The sequence below is a fragment of the Prunus persica genome, chromosome G1 (assembly GCF_000346465.2).
Source record: "Prunus persica cultivar Lovell chromosome G1, Prunus_persica_NCBIv2, whole genome shotgun sequence".
NCBI lineage: Eukaryota > Viridiplantae > Streptophyta > Magnoliopsida > Rosales > Rosaceae > Prunus > Prunus persica.
In genome coordinates this window covers 15,595,307-15,621,485 of record NC_034009.1, presented here as the reverse complement: position 1 = coordinate 15,621,485, position 26,179 = coordinate 15,595,307, and the positions used below count along the sequence as shown (strand labels likewise).

The window sequence follows — 26,179 nt, the reverse complement described above, 5'->3', positions numbered from 1 at the left end:
TCATCTTTGGTATGATTTATGGGAGAATAATTATTTTTTAAGGGAATTACTCTTTTCCGTAAATAAGGAGATTGGGTAAATCAACAAGATTTAATGGAAATAAAATCCTTGATTTATGAAGATACCCCTATATTAAATCTTGATAATTGGCCAATTAAATGGGAATTTAGTTGACACAATTATTTGACTTCTATTCCAATATCCACGTGGCGTCTCCTGAATGGTTGTAGAAAATCCTACAGGGCCTTTTTTGTTCCAGCAGCTACAGATGGGCCTAGGCTATTGTAAAGAGCAAATGGGTGAAGTTGTCCTTGTGTCTAAGAAATTATAGTATGATATTGAGGTAAGTCACGTGGTATAATTTGTGTATGTGTTATAATATTGGTGGACGGCATGATTAATATTTCTCATTTTAGAATAATATAAATAAAGATTCACTTATATTATAATACATGTTCAAATTATATCATATGTTCGTACTCCCTCATCCAATGCCCCCAACCATGTAATAGAAAGTTTTAGATGGAAATGTAATTACAGTGTAGTAATATTTTTTTTTAAAAAATTATTATTATTTTTTTTGTAAAAGAGGAATTCATTGATAACAATGAAGAGGAAACAATAGTATCATCCTGTACAATTGGCCTAGCCAGAGGGGAACCTCTTCAATCTAAGTTGCAATAGAATTACAATTAAGTGCATGCCTTACTAGAAGATGAGCTACTTGATTGCACTCCTTTGGACTGAAAGAAATAGTAACACTATCAAATTGTTGCAGACTCTTCTTAATATGATCAATGAGATGCCCATCTAATGCCCAAGACTCTTCCCCACTATTCTTTAAGTCATTTTACCAATGCTTGTGAATCAAACTCAATCAGTATAGAAGAAAAGCTAGCATCCCGAGCAAACTTCACCCCGAATTGAAGTTTAGGGGAGGTGGGGGATGTAGTACTTTTTTTGGTCAATTTGAAAAAAAAAAGGGTATTTTTTTTTTTTGCCCAAAATTATTTTGGTTGACTCTTGAAAGAAAAAAGAAAAACTTGACCAATAGAAAAAACTTTGACTAAAACATCAAAACTCATTTGACAAATGCTGGATAATCCCGGCGTAGTGTAGAGTACAAGGCGTTCAACCGAAGCAAGCAATGGTCTTCAGAGAGTAATTCGTTCCTAGATTTCCCCCTTTTTGCTGCCACACAGACGCACGCTCCCTCTCGCTCTCTCTCTCTCTCTCTAACTGACGCCATGGCTGCTGCGATGAAGATTGTATTCGGACTGCTAACGTTTGTCACAGTCGGAATGATTATAGGTAAAACCAAATCATCAAAGAAATTTCTATTATCTTGATCATATACATACATGTACATGTATATACATTACATTATATTGATTTGTGTATATGTTGATTCTACGATTATATCTCGTTTCTATTTAACCAGAAAACTGTAGGAGTCGAAGAGGAAGTTTGAATCTTGGTCCAATGTTCTTATTATCCTTGATTTTCCTTTGGTTTCTCGAAAACTTGATTTTCCTTTGGTTTCTCGAAAACCAACCAGAAAGCTCCTATCTGGATTTGATCTGGGTATTGGATATTAGGTTCGGAATCAAACTAATGTAATGCAGATTCATAACTTTAGGAATGACCAACGCCACAAATAGGTTCATTGGACTTGGATTCTTAGGGCATATCATAAGGGCTCTTGGTAGGAATAATAAAAAAAAAAATTTATAGACAGCACTTTCAGTGCAGTATTTTGGAGTGAAAAATTGTACATCTTTGGTCGAGATTTGTCAAATTAATCTAGCTCTGAAGTTTGTTGAGATGTGATGCATTGATTTCTGGCTATGCGGATTGGTAAGTATGGTAAAGGAAAAATTAGAAACATTGAAGTTATGCACAGCGTTGTAAGCTCACAGCTAAAATCTTTGCAGATATATGTGTATCCCAAGATGTGCTACCTTTAGAAACCCCTGTGGTTGGACTGGAGGGATCAAAATGATGAAAGAAATGGAAGAACTTAAAAAATGAAACCTGTGATATCCTCCTTTTAAACAGGAATTTGAAATAACAGAGAGACATGTGGGGCAATGGCACTGCACCCTACCCTAGTACTGCGGATCACACAGAGCACAGAGAAGGTGTAGGCATGGGGCTGCAGTCTGGGGAATTTCCGGCCTTCCAATATCAACTGTCTTCCTTGCCTCTTTTGAAAACCTCTAGAGACTCCTGGATCAACCTGGAGACCTTAAGAGAGGATTATTATCTATTATCCTAAACAAACCCCACTACGATTACTGCTTACGCTTTACCCTCATATAATACATGCAAAGAAAGAATTCTTTGTTCTTGGGTATGAATGTATGACTATTTTTAGCTATCCTCTTTTTTTCCATGTTAAATGGTTGGTGGTTTCTAACAAGCTGTTAGTTTGACATTACGTTTGAATGATTTTAAATTACTTTATTTTCAATAAGCGAGCATCTTCTGATTGTTTTTTTTGAATCGCAGGTGCTTTGTTTCAATTGGCATTTATACGAAGATTGGAAGAGTCATATGGTATCTTGCAATTGATTAAATTTCATACAAAAATATATTATCTTGTAATTCCCCTCGTACTTGCACATTCAGCTCATGGTTGGGACTTTGTTAGTCTTTTTTCTTTTTTGACATATCTTTCTTTCTCTACCAAGTAGAAGAGCTCTTGACAGATGCATATGGTGAAGTTCTTACTCATATATGTTAGATTTTTCTGGTTCTCTTTTTCCTCTTTGCAAACCTTAACATGGATCAGACTTTTTAGTCAGATTGAAACAGTCTTTTTGGCAGAACAACGGGCATCCTTTTCATCTATTTATATCATTTTTCTTTGTAAAACAGAATTTTCAAACTGGGCCTGGCATTTTTAAGAGCTGATCCATTGGATTGTAATTTTGGATAGAGTGTCATAAAAAATAATACAATTAAACGAGATTCAGGATAATTAAGATTCAAGTATGTACAAATTTTATGGTATTCCTTGGCATCAAACATTCAGAGATATATCCACTGCATGCTTTTGAGTGAAATTATGTTATCTTATTCAACCAGCAATAGTTGAAAATAATTGGCGATTAAGATACTAGAGTCATAGAAGCTATCATATGAGAGCCTGCAAGAGATTAAAACCTGGTTTGTGTGTAACATGGTGTTGAACCTTGATTGCGGGAAATGAATAATGTCTGAAGAAAATTCGTTTATCTTTAGTTTATGTATTTTTTTAAAAGATCTGATTTGGATCTTCTTTTAATTCTACTAATTTGAATGTTCTTCTGGCATGCTTTTATTCCGTTTGTAAATGTCCCTTTTCCACCTTCGCTATGCTGCACATCTTTGGAAGTATAATTTTCTTCATTGCTTAATATTCTGTGGGGTTTTTCCTTCTTTGTTAGGTCTATTTTGACAGAAATTGAGCTGTTACATTTAGTTGAGTAAATTGTACAATCTTCCATTTTTTTAGGACTTTTTATTGTTGATTGAATCATTGAGTCTAAGACATTTTCTTTGTAATGTTTTATTCTTGTAAAGTGATATCATATTTCTTTTTATTGTTATTTTGTTTGATGATTTTATATCATGCTTATTTTGTTGTTATTCTATCACATGATTTATCTTTTTTAAAATTGGTCCTTTTTAGGCTCCGAGTTTCCATCTCCTAGAAGAGTGCGTAGAAGTCTAAATGATGGCTATCTCGAGTTGCCCGGAGGTTGGTATGGTTCTTATCAAGTTTTGTTTGGTAGATAGATATGCCACCACATTTGTTCCTTATTTGAGTTTTGAATTAGAAAATAATAATTTTAGTCAATCTATTATTTTTCATAATTTATATTATGATTCGGCTGCATTTAAGTAGGGTATTCATTACGATATGGCATTCAGCACCAAAGGAAAGGTTGTTGAGATAACTCTGTGTGGTTGAATATAACCTCTTGAATTTCTTGTGGATTTCTTTTTCTTCACTGTATATTCTTCTTTCTTTACCCCCTGACCTTTCTAAATAAAGATGTTTAGTTATCAAAAGAAAAAAGAAAAAAAGAAAATTGGACGTAGGTGAGGACTTGATATTTACATTGTCTTTAAAATGTTTGACTTTGATTTATTGCAGTTATATTCTCTGTAGACACAACTTTGTAATGCCAAGGAAAAAACCAAATGACACAATATCATGGAGTTTATGGGATGATATTAGGGTTGTTAGGCTCTGTAACAAGAACATGGGGAGGCTAAGGAGATTTTTTTAGTTTTTTTAATGAGAATTTATTCTTAGTTTTGAATTTTATTAGTAAAACTAAAAATGAAAACCAGAAAGACATATTGGGCAATTAAAAAGTAACGAGTGTAACTGAGGTTCTTTTCTTTTTGTTTTTTTTTCCACAGTACGTCAATTTTATTCACAAAATAAGGAAGAAGACCAAGGTGTCCTATACAATTACAATCCAAGTCCAAGGCTTTCCTAAAACGTGAAAACAAATTAAAAAGAAGGTTCCCTGTGACCGAAAAGACATGGTGTGCACAGTGAAGCACTTAAAGTACTCAAATTAGAACTCTTTTAAAATTGAAAAGAAAAAAGGTATCCCATTTGGAACTTCCACCTTCTTCAAAATGTGAAGATTCTGATTGAGAGAGGATCAAACTGAAGTCCATGGAAAGACATTTCCCTTGGGTTGGATCAGCGTTTTAAAACACTTGTTCATAAAATGAATATACTTTTCTTCTTGGGCCCTTCATCACAAAGTTTTGCGTATGCATGTACGAAGAGGAGCTTGAAGCTTGAATTCAGGTGTTAGTATTTGACACTGTTTTGACTCATTGTTTATATGGTAGGCGTTCCATTTATTATATTTATGCATGATGTCTTCTTTTCTGTTCTTGACGTTTTAATTAGAGTTATCGCATGCACAATAGATTTACTAGTAATGAATTAACCGTTTTTAAGTGTCTCTGAGTTTCTAGTATTCCAGTTGTTCCTCAGATTAGAAGAAGCTTGAGAAAGGATCATTATGGTGTTGCAAACATTTTTCCTTATCTAATTTGCTTTTCTTCTCTTTTGAATTCTCAGGTTCTCATTGGAACAATGACAAAGAAGCAAAAATTTTACGGCTTGGATATGTATGCTTGCATATTTAGCTTTATTTTTCGTTTCTAGTCTTTAAGATAATCCCATGCCTGTTGGAAAAAGTATCATGCACCATTTGACATAAAGGACAATGAAAATTGGATGTTTTTCTAGAGAATGAAAAATCATTAATTAGAGACCTGAAATCCATGATGATTTAAATTTCTGGGATTTTTTGAAGTATGATCGTAATATCTCTTTAGTTTCCAATAACAAAGAAACAAAATATGAAAAGAACCTACACATAAGTCATCTTATTCTGGTAACAGAGAAGATAAAATACATAAGTTCCCTTGATATAGCACAATACAAAAGAATATATATACTCCAGACTGTATGTTAGCCTATGTGGTTCTGTTAAAAGATTTTTTTTTTTTTTTTTTTGAAAAGGAGAAATTTTATTTCATAAAAAAACCATACAGTGGTTCTGTTAAAAGATCAATGCAGGGCTTGTGGTTATTCTGTGTTCTTATGCTTGGTACTTTTTCTTTTTAATGTTTCTGCTCGAGGCTACAACTGGGTGAGTTTGGTAGGAAGTATAGAAAGGGCTTTTATTTTATTATTGGATGTGACTTCCAGAAAACCATGACTCTCTCTCTCACACTCTCCCTCTCTGCATACAAACATGAAGATGTTCTAATTTATCTCTTTGTAATTTTTAAACTCATAATTTGCCCTTTCTATGCCTTCCTACAAGAATTACCTATTTCCACTTTTAGAACACCAGCTTATATCTTCACATCCCTTTTGGTTGAGAAAAGTGACGATGGAGATGTTTTTATGGTTGTTCAGTGCTTAAGTTGAATTTGATTTTTCTTTCTTTATCCTGTCAATGTAGGTCCAACCTGAAATAATTAGCTGGTCCCCTCGAATAATTGTACTTCATAACTTCTTGAGCATGGAGGTATGTTTATGTCATATAATAGCATCACCCTCTTCTTGTTGGCTTGTTTTTGCTTTACTCTTACAGTATTCTTTATGAGCTTGAACTAATTTTCTGTTTAAAATACGATACTACTGATAATATAAAGTGCCAAAAAATAAATCCCAAACACTGTCACGTACGGAACTTACCAAGCTGAAAAAGGTTGGTATATTGGAAAATTGAAGCATGGAATTATTTGGAATAATAAGTACAAACCCATAACATCTATGTCTGTCTGAATGTATTCAGAACAACCTGCTTATGTGGAAGTATGACTTGTGAATTCGTGATAGATTAATGGGTTAGTCTTTATACTTGTGAAATGACATTTGATGTAGGATACTTTTACAGCATGCTTGACTTTAGAGGTTACTCTAATAATTTAATAGCAAAAGGGATTGAAGAAATTAAATTAATCTTTCAAAATAAAATATTCAGCATGAAATTGTAAATTAAGCTTACTAGGGATTTATAATGAGAAATGAGAAACAGGTCATATTCACTAACTTAAAATTTACTAGCTGAGTGCAAGGATGAAAATATTGGCAATACAGATATTATCGGGCCTTCAATTTACGGATATTTCCGGGGATATATCGATGTTGTTTTAGGTATCTGGGAAAATCGACAAAAAAGACAGATATTGGCTTAAAAACACGGAATTTTGAAGTGAAACTTTCATAGATAGTAAGCACATTATCAATGAATTTATTGAACAAATAAAATTCAAAATATACTAAGTATAAGATATGCATATGATGAAATGTACGTGCATATAATGCGCGATGAAAATCTTGAAAATAAATACAATTAGACTTAACACAACAAAGACAACATTATTCAAACTTAACCCAACCCAACCCATATACATAACCCAACATTATATTGCAAAAGTGCGACTTAATGATAAAAGGAAATGAGAGATAGAAGATTAGGTGAAAAATAAAATCAAACACACAAGAAACCGAGCAACCAGAGAGAGGAGAGAATGAGCCAATGATAGCCGAAATGACTGAGAAGAGAATAAAGGAGAAGCTACTAAATATTAGAGCTTGGTTTTTGACAATGATTCAGTGGCTGGGATCTATGATTACTTTCAAAACTGAAGACAAATTTCTGGGTTATTTGTATGGTATTGGGAAATATCGGTAAATATCGAGGCTATCAGGGGTTATCGGGGATATATCGCCGATAAGGGGGAAGAAATAGGCTGACCCCCCTGTATCTGTATCAACACCTAAAAAAAGGGATATATCGGGATATTGGCCAATATTTTCATCCTTGACAGAGTGTCACTCTTTGGGCCAAGTTGGTGTACTGGATTTTTAAAATGCTTTCTTTCCTTTTAGCTGCTATTTTTCTTTTCCTAGTGAACTAGAGGGGTAAGTAAATATTTTTCAGCTTATTCAAATAAACAAAAAACGTAAGTTCAGTTGATGCAATCCAATCAAGTGCTGGTATGTTTCTAGAAGAGATCTATAATGATTTTGGTGAGCCAGAAAAATTAGCAAGAGTCTAGTGGAAAACTGAGTTCATAGTACCAGAAGTGTAGTGGCCCTGCAGAGATGTCGGGGAAGCTTCTAGATTGCAGCAATAAATATTAGATGATTATGATGTTTAATTTGGACTTATCTATCTTCTATCTTGCTCCATTTATCTCTCTCCCCTTTCCACTCAAATTCAAAATCAGTAGACAATGGATCATTTCTGACCTTGAAATACAAAGTTGCTGTGCCCTACTTCTGATAGAAGTTTGCACATTCGCTTAATAATCTTAAGCTTTCAAATGCTGAGTGGTCAATAATATTTGCAAGCACATGTCAAAATGATTTCTGCTAGTGGATTTATGAAAGCTCTTGCATTATTCTTTAACTGTTCTAATCTGAAAAAGAAGTTACAGGATATATTTATGGTCATTGCAGGAATGTGACAATCTTAGAACTATTGCCTCCCCTCGCCTTGAAGTCTCCACTGTAGTGGACACCAAAACAGGAAAGGTACGTATGATACCCTACTTATTATCTTACACTTCAAGTATCAGTCAACTCTTTGATGGATCTTAGCGCATTTTATGCAATGCATTAAGAAAATGCTTTGATATTGTTACTTAGAAAATTTTTTTTTGGCAATGTGACACCCAAACTTCATTTTTGGTGGGAATCTACCACCTCCATTCCTTTCCATCCAAAATTTTGGTAAGTGATTATACTAAGAACACCCAAGTGATTTGAACTCTCAAAAGAATTTTTACACATCTCGCTACAGTGAGGTGTGAGACACCAGTAAGATCTTCTCCTCTGAACCATATAACAGGTACTCACCTTCCCATGAGCAATAACCGAAGCTAACACCAGTACCTTAGGAGATACTTTGGCCTTCCAAATAAGATTTGCCCCCAGTAAAATCTTCCCTTATTATTTAATAAAATTTGTTAGTTGGATGAGAACCTGTTACTTTTGGTCAACAAGATAGCACTAGCAGAGTGACCTAATTATTCTTATGGATTTGGTATCTTTAGTATACCAAATTATTTTGAGAAGTACCCAATTTCGCACATGGGTCTCATCAAATTGTAATTGAGTACAAGAAATATTATTCTTCTTCTTTTCCAGTTAAGTGCATTATTGATCATATTATGTATAATTTCTTCCAGGGAATAAAAAGTAGTGTTCGTACAAGCTCTGGTATGTTCTTGAGTCATGAAGAGAAAAAGTACCCGACGATACAGGTTAGTTTTTGTTTTGAGTTCAATTCTCTTCCATTTTACATTCAGCTTCATATTTGTACCGATTCAGAAGATACAATCTTTTTTTGCGGTAAAACAGCAAACAGAATTCCATCTAACTGTCCTTGTTTTCGCTTCCTTATTAGGCAATTGAAAAGCGTATTTCTGTCTATTCGCAAGTACCAGTAGAAAATGGCGAACTCATTCAAGTTTTAAGGTCAAGATTTTATTTATTTTAGAGTATGGTAAATTTCATGAACATGTAGAGTGATATAGTTCAGTATCAAGACTAACATCTGCAGCAGCACAGGTACGAAAAGAATCAGTTTTACAAACCTCATCATGACTACTTCTCTGACACTGTAAGTTTCTTTACCCTAGATTTGCAAGCATTAGTATGCCTTAGTTGCAGTCATGCTTAAATCCTTTCGTGTTAGCATTAAGAATCTAAATATTACTTCGGGTTTTTGTTAACAGTTCAACTTGAAACGCGGTGGTCAGCGAGTAGCAACAATTCTAATGTATCTAAGTGATATTGTTGAGGGTGGAGAAACATATTTCCCTCTGGTAATTTGTCTTTATGATTTGATGCTCTTTTTTATGCGGTTGTTCTTGATATATCATATATGTAGGTTTCAATGCTAAAAACAACACTTCTTTTACTTGGATACATGAAAATAAGAAAAAAAGGAGGCTAATTTACTTGCTACCTAATGGTTTCATGCTTCCAGAACTAGTGATAACGGACATGGTTTTGGAGTGAAATATGGGGTAGGGGAGGGGACAGGTGCACTGGTGGAACTGAGGTTTTTCCTTTAGTGAAATTGGATCCACAACCAAGTCCCCCATTTTTCTTAAATAAGTTGGTGACTAGGTGGTTTCAATAGGTACATTTTTGTTATTGTTTCATTCCGTATTACGCTTCAACATCATTAAATTCAGTAACTTATGAAATTTTAAGTGGTAAGAGTCCTCCAATTTAAGGGATTAAATTATAGGAATCCCACAATTTATTTTATTTTAAATATTTACCTTACTCAACACATAGACATGAAAGCACACATCAGCCGTACAGGTTTAACTGACATTTTGTTGATGTGTAGATTTCCATTTGATGCATATATTAATGATGCATGGGCAATGGGTTTTGGTCATTGAATGAGGAGTAAGAGTCATTTAGAGTGTTTTGGTAGTCAAAGAGTCATTGAGAGGGTTAATAAGTGAGTTCTAGTAAATATAAATAGTCATTTTTTGCTAAGAGGGTGCTTGAAGTCGCATTAAAGCTGTCTTTATAAAAAGAGATAGGACCTATGCAAAGCAAATAGATTTGAACAGTAAATTTTAAGTATTTTAACTCAGATTCTAATAACTCTTGTGCTTTGAGGTTTTCTCCTTGGTTTCTCCTTTAAGAAATCCTGGCTTCAACGATATTTTGGAGTAAGACCAACCCCTATTTCTACAATCTTTGGGTTATACTTCTTTTAAATTTACATCACCGTTGATTTTTATGTACCTGATTCGAGATTATATAGACATAATTTTAGTGTACCTGACACTATCATCTTTTTCTTTTGTTATGTCAGGTACATAAAAATCACTCACAACCCATATAACAACTTTATTCTACACGTGACATTTAAATATATAATTAACCCAATCTTTAGTTCTCTTTCGATCCTCCTTTTCTTTTGTGGTCTTTCTTTCCACCCTTACCTTTGCACATATTATGTGTTGAATTTTGCACTGCTCATCTGTGTTTTAACTTGTGTGTGATTTCAGGCTGGTTCAGGTGAATGTAGCTGTGGTGGAAAAGTTGTCAGAGGTTTGTCTGTAAAGCCAGTTAAAGGAGATGCAGTACTCTTTTGGAGCATGGTAGTTTCCTTAATTTGTTATCCTCTTTATAAAAAATTGGGTCTGCCTTCAGTCCCTTGATCATATTAGAGGATGTCCTTGTTTTGGCACATCGTTTAACTTGCCATCGGTGGCATGCAATGCATGCCATATGTACAAAAGTGTATTAGGGTATGCGCTCAAATTCATATGGCATGTCATAGACGAAAGGAAATTGTAAAGATAGGATCATAAGACCACACGCATAAAATTGTAGAGTTTTTAGTGCCCATAGTTTATTTATTTGTTTCTGAACCTGGATGCTTTAAATTTTGTTATTACAGGACATGATTAGTGATACTAATAAGTACTGGTTCATGCTTGTCAACAGTTAAGAAAATTATAGAAAATGAGCTAGGGCTGCTTGTTTGCTCTGCTCTGAGTGTAATATATGCTCGTATAATTGGGCGAGTATCCGTGATTGTAATCCAGGTGGTAGTAGTAGTCCTCTTAATTGTTCTGAAATGCCGGTTTCTACTGTTTACTGACTAGGGAAATGAAAAGGGATATTCAAATATATAAATTATCAAAATATTATAATTTATAAGAATTGTTAAATGCCAGTTTAATTCGGTATATGAAATTGTATTACTGGTTGCATTATTGAAAACCAAATGATGGTTTGCCTTCTATGGTGATGAACTGATGCAATTTTGAATCCTATAGCTTTAAATGCAGTAGAGAGTGGTCTGGCTTCCATGCATGTCATTTTGTTTTTGCTTGCTTCTTTCAGGGCCTTGATGGACAATCAGATCCAAATAGCGTACATGGAGGATGTGAGGTGCTGGCCGGGGAAAAGTGGTCGGCTACAAAATGGATGAGACAAAGAACTATCTCTTGATTTTTAGCTTGCCCCTCTTACAAGAAATCTGCGAATTTTACTGTTGGGGGGTGGGGGGGAGAGATGTGGGTTCATAACATAAGTAGCCTAGAGAGCCTGAAGTCTTTAGATACAACAGATTCCAAAACCAAGATGAACATGAAGCATATCAGCTCATCCCAAATGCCATACAATTCTAGGTAGTGGTGAGAAACAAATTTAGTCGATATCGACGATAGAAAGTGAAAAATGTAACATTTGATGTGTAATATATGCTGCGGAAAATAACTATGGTGATGAGCTGCATCTTTGTAACCAAATTGTCTTGTTATCAAAGAACGAAAATCCAAAATGCTTTTTTATGAAAACCTTTCTCTACCTTTTATATTTTTGGCATATCTGTTGAAGGTTGAGGTGTGCACATCTGTTTTTCAAGATTAACAAAATCTGACCTGATCTTAAACTAAGAATATGGAGAAGACAACGACCAATTGCCAAAAAAAAAAACAAACAAACAAAATCTGAAGTTGGAGGTTGGCCTTGTTTGTTACTCCGTAACGGAGTTAATAAATTTTGGAGATATATGAACAATTCTATTTTTAGCGTTTTCCGGAAACACTTTTTAGAAATAATTTTATAGATATTTAGTTATGTACTTATTTTTAGCACTAATGATATAGATAAATCATGCATTATTTAATTTCTATAAACTCACTCAAAAAACGACAGTTGGTCATGTTGAATTTAATTTTGATTATTAAATTACTTTGATGACATGTTGAGTGTTTTGAGTTTATTTTATAAGGTTTTGGGGTTGTGTTTGTTTTAAGAAATTGATGACAATTTTGTAATTTATAGGAAGTTATAAGTTTTTTTGTTATGTTGTAAATAAACTTCAGGTGTGTTTCTAAAATTCGTTTATTGTAGAAGTTTTTTTAATATTATTTTTTATTTATTTATAAATAATTTGGGTCCCATATATGGCATAATAGGGAATCCCTCTTAATTTTATTAACATGTTCTGAACAACAATTGCTTTCTAATATGCCCAGTTTTCCAAAATAATTTTCGGAGTACATATTTATTTTGGGTTTTATCACAGCCGTCCTTAAGGTATGAAACTATCATATGGTCCTTTGTTTTTTATTATATTTTTTTGCTATGAATCATCCTTTCAAGTTAACTTCCACACAACAATTTTGTCCTTGCCGTTGGATATTGTTAAAAAATTTGTGTCATCTATATATATAAAGCAAAAGGCAGAGAATGGTGAAACATTCAAAATACCAGAAAATGCCCTTGGTTAATGCAAACATTAAGAATTAAAATTAGTAATTAAATGAGGATAATATGGTAAATTCATAATTTTTCATATTAAAAAAATTAAAATTAAAAGAAAATTCAGATAATGGATCCTATTTTTATGGAACCAACTATCCATTATCTTTTTTAATTCTAAAATAAATTTAAATTTTTTTATAAAAAAAACCTCTCGCAAGCGCAGAAGCGCGTGCAGAAAGGCTAGTGTGGACTAAAGTTATAATTTTACTAGAAACCTCGACCTCCACATATGCTAGCCTATGCATGTCCTTATGAGGAATTTACTGTAGGAGGGCATTGTTTATTTATTTATTTATTTATAAAAACAATTATGAAGTGGGAGGGAGAAAGTGAGTGTCAAATTGAGTTGAATTACTACACTACTCTTGGTTTTTAAAACGAATATAAAATGCTAACGGGACTAATTTAGTGAAAAATAATTTTGATTTGTTATTGAAAAGTGCTTTTGGTAGACACACATTGAAATGTTTATTAAAAAAGTTCAAGTATTTTATGAAAAAAATAATTAATTTAAAAAGTACTTCTTGAAAAAATACCTTTGGAACCTAAAAACACTTCGAATGTTTTTTGTCAATATTTTTAGAAGCAATTTAGCCATTTTAAAAGTACCTTCTTCTTAAAATGACATAAAAGCACTTCCAAAAATGACATAAAAGCAGATTCAAACAGGGTATAAATTTACAGTTGAGAGAGCTTATGAAAAGTGCATTGGAAAAAGAATGACTTTGGTTCCCACTTCTATTACGCGTCACCTTTTGTCTGGTGTCCGTCTACCGGTCTTGGCATCACGTCACGTCGTCGGTGGACAAATAAAATTATATATTTCGCCATTTCCAGCTTTCTTTTTTCCTTAGGAGCAGAGAAAAAAGAAGAAAGAAAGAAAAAAAAAAAAAAAACCAATAGAAAAAGAGGTTTAAAAAAAAAAAAAAAAAACCAATTCTCTTCCCTTTCTTCTTTCTCTGTCTCCTCAACATTGGATTGAATCGGTTCATAAATTGAATTACAAATTAGAGGAGTTTCGTTGACTGGTGGTGGTGTCCAATGGCGTCGGGTCTCCTCCGCCTTGTGTTATTGGTATCTCTGATTGCTCTGTCTTTGGCCCGTGGTGGAAACGACATGGTTTTGGACACCGATTCCACCCCCAAAACTCCCTCCTGTAACAACCCTTACCTAATGGTAAGCTCCTTTCATTTTTATACCTTTTGTTTTCAAGAGATTGAGTTCTTAATTTGTTTTTGAGATTTATGATGAAATACATGTTTGTAATATGAGAATTGAATTACATTGAGTTGGGTTTTTTTGTTTTGTTTTTCTTCTGGAATTCAATTTCATACAGTTATTGGTTTCCTGCTAAAAACCCATTTGTACTGTTTCATCTAATTTCTCAGGCAAAGGTTAGGAATTGGGTTAATGGCCGTGAAGCCGAAACTTTTGAAGGGGCTGGTGCAAAGTTTGGGGCTTTATTGCCTTCCGAAAAAGAAAACGCCGTCAAATTGCCTGTTGTTATCTCCAATCCCTTGAATGGCTGTAACGCATCATCTTCAAAGGTTTCACTTTGATTTTTCTTAAATGGAAAATTTCTCTGTTATCACTTTAGATGTGAATTTAAACACTTTAAATGTAGAAACAAAATGTGCCTTGAGGTTCTAGGATATGATCAAGCATCATTGTCTCCTGGAACTCACTGTATTTGGGTGGATACGGTCCCTTTTTCACTTGTGCAGTTATCTGGCGCTATTGCCTTGTCTGCCCGTGGCGATTGTGAGTTCTCCGTAAAGGCAAAAGTTGCACAGTCAGGAGGTGCTAAAGCGCTGGTGGTGATAAATGATGACGAAGGTTGTAATTCTCAATGCACTTACTCATGTCATCAGCATTTCATCGTTTTGATTAACTAGGGATCATGATTCGTTATTTATTTTAAGGGAGCTGATTTTCCCACTCCTCTTTTGTCCACTTACACTCCCTTGTATGAGTAAAAAGTATTGAAAGACGAAAAGGAGTGTAAGTGGACAAAAGGGGAGTGGGAAAATCAGCACCCTATTTTAAATAAGAAAAATTAGTATGTGTTGGGAGTTGTGAGTAAAACTTGTGCTTGTAGGTATAAAGTTTTCTTGCATTACAGAAAAGAGGTGTAGCATTACTTATAAAAATCAGTTGCGAAAGTTGTGCATGAAAGTCCCCTAAGGGAGTACGGCTGGCTTTTTTGGAAATGGGGTTGGCTAGTGGTATTATTGAGGTTAGGGGGGATGGTATTATTTTTATCGGTATTCTTCTTGTAATGAGTTAGGTTTGATGCTTGAATTCATCCATATCACGTTTCATCTATTCCTCATCTTTTAGGTATCTTTAACCGTATTTCATGCCACATACTCTAGGAGTTTTACTCTTTGGTCAAATGCTACTTCTAAGTGAACATTGTTTGACATGTAAATACTTATTTTGGGAAATCCTGCGTTAACCTCTTCTGAATAGTGATATTTCTGATATGTGCCGACCTTTTCTACATTCTCTCTTTCTGGTGGTCAGTTGACAATCTAAAGCAGCTAAAAGAAATTTATCAACCTGAAAATTTACTACATAAAATCCGAAAGCTATCATGCAAATGTTTGAATTAGAGCACAATTTTCCTGTTCTGAAATTGAATGAAGAATACTGGGTCAGACTGTTACAATATTGGTACTGGATGCTGATGATGTGCTGCAACATGACGTTCACTTGAGCATTGCGGGTGATTTGATTGTGTTCTGAACACTTTCTTAGCATGCTATTTGTTTCTTTACTATATTTATTAAACACCTTGCACACCTGAAGGTAAAAAGTAACTTTTTAAGTATCTGGTGAATAATTAAGGAATTTCGCTACCATAATACGAAGTTTAAATGCCAAATGGAATCTTAGAAATATGCGTAGGAGTTTTATGTATATTTATTGTTCCTTAGATCTATGTGTTTGATTTACTTTCTCCAGAAAATGTTATTTAAATTCTCTTTGAAGTAGCATAAAAAACCTGAAACTGAAAATGGTTTGTGGAAATTGTCTTACTTGAAATAGAACCTTAAGTTTAAATGTAACATCAGACTGAATTTCAGAAAAAAAGAAAAAGAAGTAATATGATGGGTAGTACTTGAGTCTAATTCTCTTTTTCCCTTAATACTAGTAAATTCTGATGTTTTCTCCCATTGTTTTAGGTCTTGCCAAGATGGCTTGTCCTGAGGATAGCACTTCTTTGAACATTTCGATTTTTGTTGTGATGATTCCAAAGTCAAATGGAGAATCTCTCAAGAATTCTATTCAAGATGGAAAGAAAGGTTAGTTAGCTTTTGTTATTTATACATTTTTGTCAAATGCTTACTACCTTGAATGCGGTTAGTGGTGATATACATAACATAATAGGAAGATGGCATACTGATGTGGGACAGTTAGGGAGGTCTGATTTAGGGCTTTTATAAAGAGTGTTTCATAGCAAAAGGGCTTCCTTAATTGCAGCTTTAAAGGGGGAAGATTGATAGCTTTTTCAAGCGTTGGTTGGATTAGGTTTTTAATGTTGGACATATAGGTTCTCTATGAGGCTTGGTTGTGGCAGGGAATTCCATAGAATTTGCAGAAACTTAAAATGGAAAGTAGAAGACGATACTAGGAAATAAGAACATTAAATTGCTGTGATTTACTTCAGAAGAGAGGATCAAATGTGTGCTTGTCTCCAAGATGGTGAGTTATGTTTTGTGGGAAAAGGGGAGAGTGTCAATCATGTTTTTATTCATTGTTCTGCGGCTGTAAAGGTGTGGTCCAATCTGTTCAGGGAAGCAGGTTTGTCGTAAATATGGCCAAAAGGAAGTTACTCTTTGCTAAGTGAAAGGGCTAGTGCTTTGGTGGGGTTAAAAGGGCTTAGGCTCTTTGGAATTTCAGAGCATTGGCCATCATATGAGTTATCTGGATGGAGAGAAACGAAAGAATTTTGATGATCATAGAGGGGTGGATGTGGAAGAGTTGTGGGAAAGAGTGATTTTTTGGTCATCTCTTTGGGCCTTAAATTTGTCTGCCGTTTTGTTAGATTGGTATGCGGTTCGCAGTTAGCTATTTTCGCTCTCAGTTTCGAGGCTGACCTGTATTGATTTTGTTTTATTTTGTTTTGTGCAGTACAAATGATCTTCTTGCCCATCGCATTCTAGTTTGAGTTTGTGTTTAATAAAAATTTCTATTTTATGAAAAATAAAAGGAATGAAAGAGGAACATAACCTAACCATTACATTTAGGATTCCTTAGGCTTCAATCTGAAAAATTGAGACTATAGGTACCTATTACTGAGTTATCTCTTCACTGGCTTCTGTTTCCTCTGGGTCATGTTCTGGGGTTTACAGTTTCGTTGGAATTGGAGTGAAAGAGAGTTCCAAGAATATTCAGGTTCATTGTCTTGTATAAACAAGGTCTCCATGCATCCAAATCATGTTGTAGAAACATTATGGTCAACCCAGTCTTATGGTAATGTTTATTTGGATATTTTTCCTTCAATCGATTGACAATCAAATGGATCCTATTATTATTTGGAAGGCTGGTATTCCACCTAACATTCAAATTTTCACTTGGCTGGTGGCTGACATGCTTTAGAGACGGAATGGACTTCTTGTCCATCAGTTGTGTAGTTTGAGTGTATTTGATACAATTTTCTATATTTTCAAAGAAAAGAAGAAAAAGATAAAGATAAAGAAGGAAAAAAAACAAAGAAATATAGACGAACATAACCTAAGAGAGATTGCATCTAAGGGTTCCTTAGCCATGAGATCTTAAAAGTTGAGAGTATAGGTAACTATCGTCTAAGACAATCTATCACACTACAAGCAATAGGGAAACATATTCTTTACAACATAGTTCAAACCAAAATACAAGAAACACTTTTGCTTGCAACCAATATAGAAACGCAATATACAGCAACAATACTTCCAAGGCGGTGAACTAAAATACTGTGAAATTTAAACTAGGTTCTACAAAACCATTCTAGGACCACAGAGAACATTTTCTTCCATTCTAAAATCAAGATAACATATCTATTTACAGAATTATAAACTCTATGGGTGAGGTTGACCAACTTAGAGAATTGTATGTATGTATTCAGCATTAATGCATATACCAAGCTAACTTGTTCAATCTACCAAGATGCTCACCACATACAATCTTTAAAAAAAAATATAAGCATACCAACCTCGGGGAAAAGCATGAGACACAAAACAACTAGTGCACTATGTTTGTATCAAAGTGTTCAAGACAAAGAGCCCAAAGACAAGCTATGAGGTTAAAGTTGGACTTGACATGCGTTTGAATTTGAAAGGGGTTAGTTCAGAGCAAGGGTGGGTCTTTATGCTCAAATGGAATTTGTCAGCTGGAACATTGGAGGTCTAGGGTGGATAAAAAGGAGAGTTATCGAAGAGGTGTTGAACGGGGAGGGGAAGACATAATAGTGCTTCAAGAAACAAAAAAAAGAAGAAGTGATTGATAGTAGACTCATAGGTAATGTGTTTGAGGGCTGAGGTTTAAAGACAGGTTAGTTTGTCATAGTGTGTTATGTTAGTGAGTTTTAAAGACTAGGTTAGCTAATGTGATTGTACTTTGAAATTCTCAAGTTTGTTTTATGTGAAAAAATATATGGATAACTCCTGTAACTTATTGCAGTGGAGCTTCTATTATATTCCCCCAAGCGTCCAGTGGTGGACTTCTCAGTTGTGTTCTTGTGGCTAATGGCTGTGGGAACAATAATAGTTGCCTCATTTTGGTCAAAGATTACTGCTCCTGAGAAGTCTGATGAGCGCTATAATGAACTGGCAGAAAAGGTTTGGACAGACTCAGTTTATTGTCTTTGGCTTTTACAAGAAAAATTGTGTGGTGATCAGGGATGAGATATCAGTATTGATAGATATTTCGATGTTGGTGACCATCAACGGAAATGATTGATTTAACATTTACTAAAGTTTCATTTAAAACTTCCATGTTTTAAAGCAAATATCTATCATTCCGTTGACAGTCACTAATATCGATACTGAAACCATAATGTAGTCCATAAATTTGAGTAACGGCATATTCCCGTTACGCCCGATATTTTCATCTCGGCCCTCTTGTTACTTCTATTGCTGTAATTATGGGTAATAGTATCTATATAATCTTTTATTGAATAGGAATCTAATACTGGAACAGCGAAAGATGATTCTGAGGATGAAGTCATGAATCTTAGCGTGAAGGGTGCTGTGTGTTTTGTCATAACAGCATCCGTTTTTCTGTTGCTACTATATTTCTTTATGTCTACGTGGTTTGTCTGGGTGCTGATCGTACTTTTCTGCATTGGCGGTATTGAGGTACTGTGATAAATTCTGTTGTTTATTTCTTCTTGATTAAATAAAAGTATGCTTGCCAAGTAGTGGGAATGAACAAAATTGATGATAAACAGAGTTCTTGGCATTTTTGTTCTTGAATTTGAGAATGTTTCTGGTAATGAAATATTTTGGGTGTTGGGAATTAAACTAAGTCGAACTGTGCATTACAATCTGTAGAATACAGAATAATGCACTTTTTTTTGGACAAGATATAACTTTCATTAAGAAAAATGCAATTGTACAAATCAGAGGACAAGATGTCCACTGTCCTAACATCCTACTAACAGCATCAAATAACAACATCAGCAGCATATTATACTAGTCAGAACCGTTACCAAAAAAAAAAATCTACATAACAGCAGCTTTCCACTCTGAAAAAGTGGAAAAGAAAGATCTAGCCATAGATGGTGAGGATATTGGGCTCATAAAGATTACCAGAGCCAAATCCTATCCCCAAACATCTTCAGACTACTCCCCGCCACATCCTGAATGCTTTTGCATTTTATGGAAGGGATGAGGAAATGTAGAGTATATATTGGCTTTACCTGTATTATAATATCACCTATTGATTCCTTATTTTTTTTTGAAATGTTGAATGGTAACATTCACCCTTTCTATTTGAGTTCTTAGTTGAGCAGTTATGTTGGCATTTTGTTGCATCCTAGAAAGCTCTTTATGAGAATGGAAAAGACAATTTTTTTTTTTTTGGAACATATTTTTTATTGAAAAGCAGGAAAAAGGTGAAAAAAAGAAAGAATTAGAGAATAACCTGAGAAAAAAAATATTGTGATATACTCTGGTACAAGCGCAATCTTTTTGGTTTGTTCTCTCCAATGTGTTTTATGTGCTACTTTCTGTCATTCTCCCGTATTATTACTTGTGTGTCATGCTAGTTGATGTAGCTTTTGTTTTCAGGGAATGCATAATTGTCTATTAAGCCTGATTTTGAGGTACACTCCACATTTATTTCCAGTTTCTGCTAAACCTATCACTAGCTGCAGTGCATGCAATAATTTATTTCAGTCGGTGTTCCTTCATGTCTCTACTACTTGTTGAGCAGAACATGGAGAAGTGGTGGACGGAAGACAATAACTTTGCCTCTCCTGGATGAGGTGTCGATTCTCTCACTTGTTGTGCTGGCTTTGTGTGTGGGGTTTGCAGTTTTCTGGGTTGTAACACGACGGGCATCATATTCGTGGGTTGGCCAAGATGTTCTTGTAAGTTTCAAGTTTTGATATATGTGTTCTAGGCTAATCCTATTATGCATTCAGCGAAATTACCTGCAGTTGCAGCAATTTGAATATTTTGAATGCTGAATACTTTGTAAAATAGAGTGGTTGGATGTCCAGACTACTGTGGGTCAGTCTTCTATTCTACCATCTCAGAACATTTCTAATGGCCATACTTGCAAGATAGCTTTTACGTACCACCCCTTTAGTTAAGCTGTTGATGACAGTCTGATGCATACTATTGCAAATTTGGATATATGCATTTTTTAAACATTTTTTCTGCTCTTACTTTGTGTTAAGATAGTCACCCAAAGTTCTTCTGTGAGCCTAAGTTGAGTTGTTTGTGGGTTCCCTATGGACTGCTGATATCTTGGGAAGAAACCTGAAATTTTACAATGTTATGCCATATGGATATGCGTCTTTCACAACTTGCCTACCATTTTTAATCTGCCGGTTTTTAGCAACATGTTAATCCTGGTTGTCTACATGATGCGTTAAGGTGTGTTGAAGATGGTTGTAGACCTCCTTCGATCCTTTAATTCACTTCTGCTACTTAAATATCATTTTTTGACAGGGTATCTGCTTGATGATAACAGTCTTGCAAATTGCTCGATTACCTAATATCAAGGTACTAGTCCTTTTGTCATGTAATTAATGTATCAGTCCTTTTGTCATGTAATTAATAAATCAGTCCTTTGTCTCATAATTCTAACATGTCTCAGGTTGCTACCGTACTACTTTGTTGTGCATTTGTCTACGACATCTTTTGGGTATTCCTGTCACCCTTAATGTTCAAAGATAGCGTCATGGTTGTGGTAAGTTCTGATCTCCGTTTTTCTTCTTTTTCTTGGTTTATTAGATTACAAGTTGCATTTGTTTCATGTTAACCATGCAAGCTGTTGTCACAATTTTGGTTTGTGAGAACATTGAGAAGGTAGACCAGTTTTTTTTTTTTTGGAGCCATTTTGCTTATTGGAAGTCAAAGTTGCAATGGCTGGAGAAGCTTTTTTTTCCCCCTTATCATGCTCTATGTTTAAAGCATTCCAAGCTTCAGATAGATTACCTTAGGAGTTCTCATGATTTCTGAAGGATGTTGCAAGCATAAGTTTCTTCATATATTGGTTTGTCTATTCCATAGGTCTTTCTAGTTCCAAATTCCAGGATGATTTAACCAAAATGGGCCAGAAATTTTCCCGTAGGATTCACCAAGCAACATCTTTCTTAGCTATTAACTGATGTTCTTTATTGTTGTACCAACTTTGATGAATCTAGAAGATGCCTATATAGCATTTATATACCTTGAACTGGAAAGTGCATAGGTTTTTGTCTGAAATTCATCAATTGAAGTTTTGGGGTGTATTTCTTATATTTATCATTCTGTTGAGGCTTATTTTATAAAATGATTATACATTTGTTTTGCATCAGAAGTGAGTTTTATAAGTGGAAAAATTATATACTTAGCTTCTTTATGGTCATCATTATTAAGGATATTCACTTTAGCGTAATTCATCTTGACATCAATCTTATGTGTGGGGTTTTGACATCCATTTTATTTTATTCTTCCACCTAACATATTATAATGAAATTTGGAATAGCAATCATACTTAGTGTTGTAATTGTAAAAATGTGAGCAGCAGTCTAGGTGGTGGCCCAATGTTAAGGCGTAAAGATTTTTAATTATCTAACCTGACTTTGGTTGTGTCCATCGGTCCACCAGGCCAGTAGCCTGGTCATTGGGCGATGTGGCAGAGTACAGCGTTGACAAGTTTGGACTGGTTGGTTTTGTCTTTACATATATAAAGCATATGGACATGCACATATATTTCTACACATAATAAAAACATTGCTTATATCATATCATGGTAATTCCACCCCACCCCCCCTCCCTCCCTTAGGAAAATACTTGTTCTGGTTCACATCCATATTACGTCATAAATACTTAACAAGAAAATCTATTGGGCATACTAATGCTGCTTTAAGGTCAATTGGTTCACCAACAAAGTCTCCAAGAATAAATGTCTGACATCTTATGCTTGTGATCCCCGCTTTAAGGTCATTGGTTCACGAACAAAGTCTCCATGAGTAAATGTCTGACATCTTATGCTTGTGATCCCCGCTTTAAGGTCATTGGTTCACGAACAAAGTCTCCATGAGTAAATGTCTGACATCTTATGCTTCTGATGTCCATTTCGAGTAAACTCCTGTTCATGCATGTCTAATGCTTGTGCTTACATGATATACATTGCCGGGCAATTGATTCAAGGGTGCCCGATGGGCTTGACTGTTTTATTAGCTTTGACACATGACTGCTTTTATTAAATCCTCATATTTTTCTTCTAGGTTGCTAAAGGTGACAATAGTGGTGAAGGCCTACCAATGCTCTTGAGAATCCCTCGCTTTTTTGACCCCTGGGGTGGTCAGAACATGCTTGGCTTTGGGGATGTTCTGTTTCCGGGTTTGCTTATTGTATTTTCTTACAGGTACTGATTTCTGTCCCAATCAACTTTCTATTTGTAAATAGGAAATCAAATAACATTTGCCAGGTTTACTTTTTAGTTAAATTAGACATAGGTCCCTATTAACACATTTTCTTTTTGGAAAGAGTACAATATATCCTTTTTTGATTAAGTCCTTGAGCTAGTTGACTAATTGGAAAAAGTCCTTAGTTAAATGTGATTCTCTCTGGTTAAAATGAGATTTTTATCATTATGGAAAAAGTCCTTAGTTAAATGTGATTCTCTCTGGTTAAAATGAGATTTTTATCATTATATAGCATACGTTCCCAAAATCCCCGTACCAAGTTTTAACGGTTATATCTGTGAGTGCGAAACATTATGATGATATGTAGAGTGATGTATTTGTGAAAGAGATGCATAAACCTTGGTCTTCTTAAAATATCTCAAAAAATGCTTAAGTTTTATGAAAAAAGAGATGTAAAATGAAAGTTATGATATTTTAAAGCCATATAAAAAGTGAATTGGCCTTTTTAAATGTCTCTTCAGTTTCTTTAAAAATCTCCCGCCAAACCTTGAGATCCAGTTGATTTGACAACAGCTCCTCTTCCTCCCTAGCCCGTTCCACTTCAAAAGAGACACCAACTTTGCCCAATTCCGCCACCCGTGTACACCCACCAAATTCGCCCCTGAATTACCTGAAACCATCACCATACTTTTAAGACCTTCCTCACTAGGCTCCAAGTCCAGATCTGCTTTACCGAAACCGAACTCCTCGTCCTCATCTGAGTCTGCACGAATCGAGTCACTTTTTGATGCAGAACATGCTCTCCAATTGTTGTCTTTTTAACTTCCTGACTTTTATTTTTAGTTCTCCTATTGAACCCCAAAGTTGTCGGGGCGTAAAACCACAAAATGACTAACATCATTGTTTTGTGAATGTATGCTGAACTTATGTGTTAAACTTTGTTAGATGGCCTCATTAATTATAATTAAATAGATAAAATTAACGAGGTCACCTAAAAAGCTGTTTCTTTCAATTTCTTTTTTCTTTTTAAGTTGAAAATTTTGTGTGCATTTGCTTTCAATCTATCTTTCCTAATTTTAAATCTTGTCTGGGCTTGGCTGTCTCAGGTTTGACAAAGAAAATAAGAAGCATGGAATTAGCGGATATTTCCTTTGGTTGGTAACTGGCTATGGAATCGGTGAGTGCTTGTGCAACATCTATCTGTTTCATGTTATACACTTTTTCTTCATATATTGGTAGTTTATTAATTTCATTTACTTTTAATAGCTGGCTTCAACATGACCAAAGTATGCTTGTTCATCTTGTCTTTGTACTAATGGATGGTAATTCTTGTTCCAGGACTTGGTTTTACGTACCTGGGTTTATACCTCATGAACGGGAATGGTCAGCCTGCTCTCCTATATCTTGTTCCATGTACACTAGGTAATGTCAAGGAGTTTTTCATTTTTTGGCCAATAGAATTTCAGATGTTTTACTTTGTCTTCTATTCCTTCCTGCTTATCCTGCTCTGGTAATCAGGTGTTACGGTGTTTTTGGGACTGATAAGGCGTGAGCTAAAACAACTTTGGGATTATGGCACGGAGCCAGAGGTATCGCGAAGTACCGTTGAGCCTGCTGTAGAAGGCACTAGATCAGTCTGACTGCCCCATCTCTTCATATGATTGGAGTTGATGCTGATCTTCACAAGGCTTATGGTGTAAAGAGATTCATTTGTTTCTTTTGTACAAGAATATGTGCTCAACATGTGCAGAGAATACAGTGGTAAAGGGCAGTGCTAGCTTATAACATTTCAAGTATATCACTTTGCCATTTGCTGTACTCATGTATGTATATTATCTTTTTTTTAAAAAAAAATTTAATGGCCAAGACTCAGTTATTCCTAGTAATTTCTTTCAGAATTTAGATCTTATCCTTGTCTTTGCAATCCTTATTTTTCAATCTAAGTTTTTTATGAAATCAAAGTGTTCTTCCTAGTAAAACCCAAAAAACATTATTACTTACAGATTTTTAGTAAGTGACTGGAATTAGAAACCAAGAATTTCCTAAAGGATGATTTGGATCCACACTGGAATATACTCTTGATTTTTTATGTTGATTTAATCTTTTATTTGGTCTCTGCATTTTATACCAATTATTTTGTTCTTGAATAGTGTTGGATGCATCAGTACATTCGAGCGACTAATTATCAAATGCTTAAGATTTATCACTCTCTCTTAAGAGGACCAAATTTTTGTACCAAACATGAGCAAGGAACATTCATGCTTAAATAATCCGTGTTTATTGGTGTTTATTGTAGTCCATTTTTGGTACCTTATGTACGAGTTTTTTATTTAAATAAAGTATGTTTATTGGTTTATGGTTTAGAGTTCAGGGTTAGGGGAATGTTAAAGTTTATTATCAGTATGAATTCCCTTGATGGCAACGTCTACGGTACACCTGTGTACCCATACACCATCTATTTTTAATTTAATTAGCATGTGCTTTTGTTTTGTTTTTTATTTAGAAACCTGCTATAGTAGGTTAAGGGTTCGTCATGACTCTCTTTCCTTGCTCTTCAAACAATCTCTGCGGCTGAACTTCAAACCTCAAAAAATCTCTGCTACTGAACTTGGTCCTCTGCAAGTGGTGAAACTGCTAAACTTGGTGCCGCTGCTTGTGGTGAAGTTTGTCATCTCCTCCATTGGTTGTCAGATATTTCGTAGTGTGTATAAAGCACTAGATATCACTGGGTTTGGAGTTTTCTAAGGTTTGTCTATCTTCCAAATTGTTTTTGTAGCAATAGCAAGGGTCTCTAAGTTCAAACTTGTAGGCGACGTTTTTTAGTAGGGTTTGTAGGAGTAGACTTTACTGTATATCGATTTGGCAATTGATGGGTATCGATCGGGCAATTATGGGTATCGATTTGGCAGTTCTGGATTATCGATATAGCAATTCCTGGATATCGATTTGGAAATTACGCCATTTTGGTTGGGGAATTATTGTCTATCGCTTTGCCATATTATAAATTATTGCCAAACTGATATTGAGTAATTACCAAAGCGATAAACAATATTGCAACTTGATGAAAACTTATAATTACCCACTATCCATTATTCACTAAATATTGTTTGATGAATGCAGTTTCATAATAGACTGTTCATTAATTGAAATTATAAAATGTTACGAAAGAAAAATAAAGGGAATAGCAAAGGGGAAAAATACAACAAACGACGACTCAAAGATGACAAATAGTCGTAAAATCGGCTTTTTTATTT

General features: G+C 34.6%; 2 protein-coding genes across 2 annotated transcripts; both read left to right on the top strand.

Annotated features, from left to right (window-relative positions):
• LOC18788821 (prolyl 4-hydroxylase 1) lies at positions 1,078 to 11,900 on the top strand. Its single transcript, XM_020555062.1, has 12 exons — positions 1,078 to 1,311; positions 2,512 to 2,559; positions 3,677 to 3,745; positions 5,099 to 5,148; positions 5,994 to 6,059; positions 8,003 to 8,077; positions 8,734 to 8,808; positions 8,952 to 9,022; positions 9,116 to 9,167; positions 9,283 to 9,372; positions 10,585 to 10,677; positions 11,429 to 11,900. Exons 1-12 carry the CDS (start codon positions 1,248 to 1,250, stop codon positions 11,534 to 11,536), a joined length of 861 nt encoding a protein of 286 aa, XP_020410651.1. The 5' UTR covers positions 1,078 to 1,247; the 3' UTR covers positions 11,537 to 11,900.
• Positions 13,714 to 24,827, top strand: LOC18790597 (signal peptide peptidase-like 3). Its single transcript, XM_007222256.2, has 14 exons — positions 13,714 to 14,032; positions 14,245 to 14,403; positions 14,581 to 14,692; positions 16,045 to 16,164; positions 18,521 to 18,678; positions 19,021 to 19,197; positions 20,131 to 20,165; positions 20,276 to 20,432; positions 21,019 to 21,072; positions 21,167 to 21,259; positions 22,785 to 22,924; positions 24,032 to 24,102; positions 24,264 to 24,347; positions 24,444 to 24,827. Exons 1-14 carry the CDS (start codon positions 13,898 to 13,900, stop codon positions 24,563 to 24,565), a joined length of 1,617 nt encoding a protein of 538 aa, XP_007222318.1. The 5' UTR covers positions 13,714 to 13,897; the 3' UTR covers positions 24,566 to 24,827.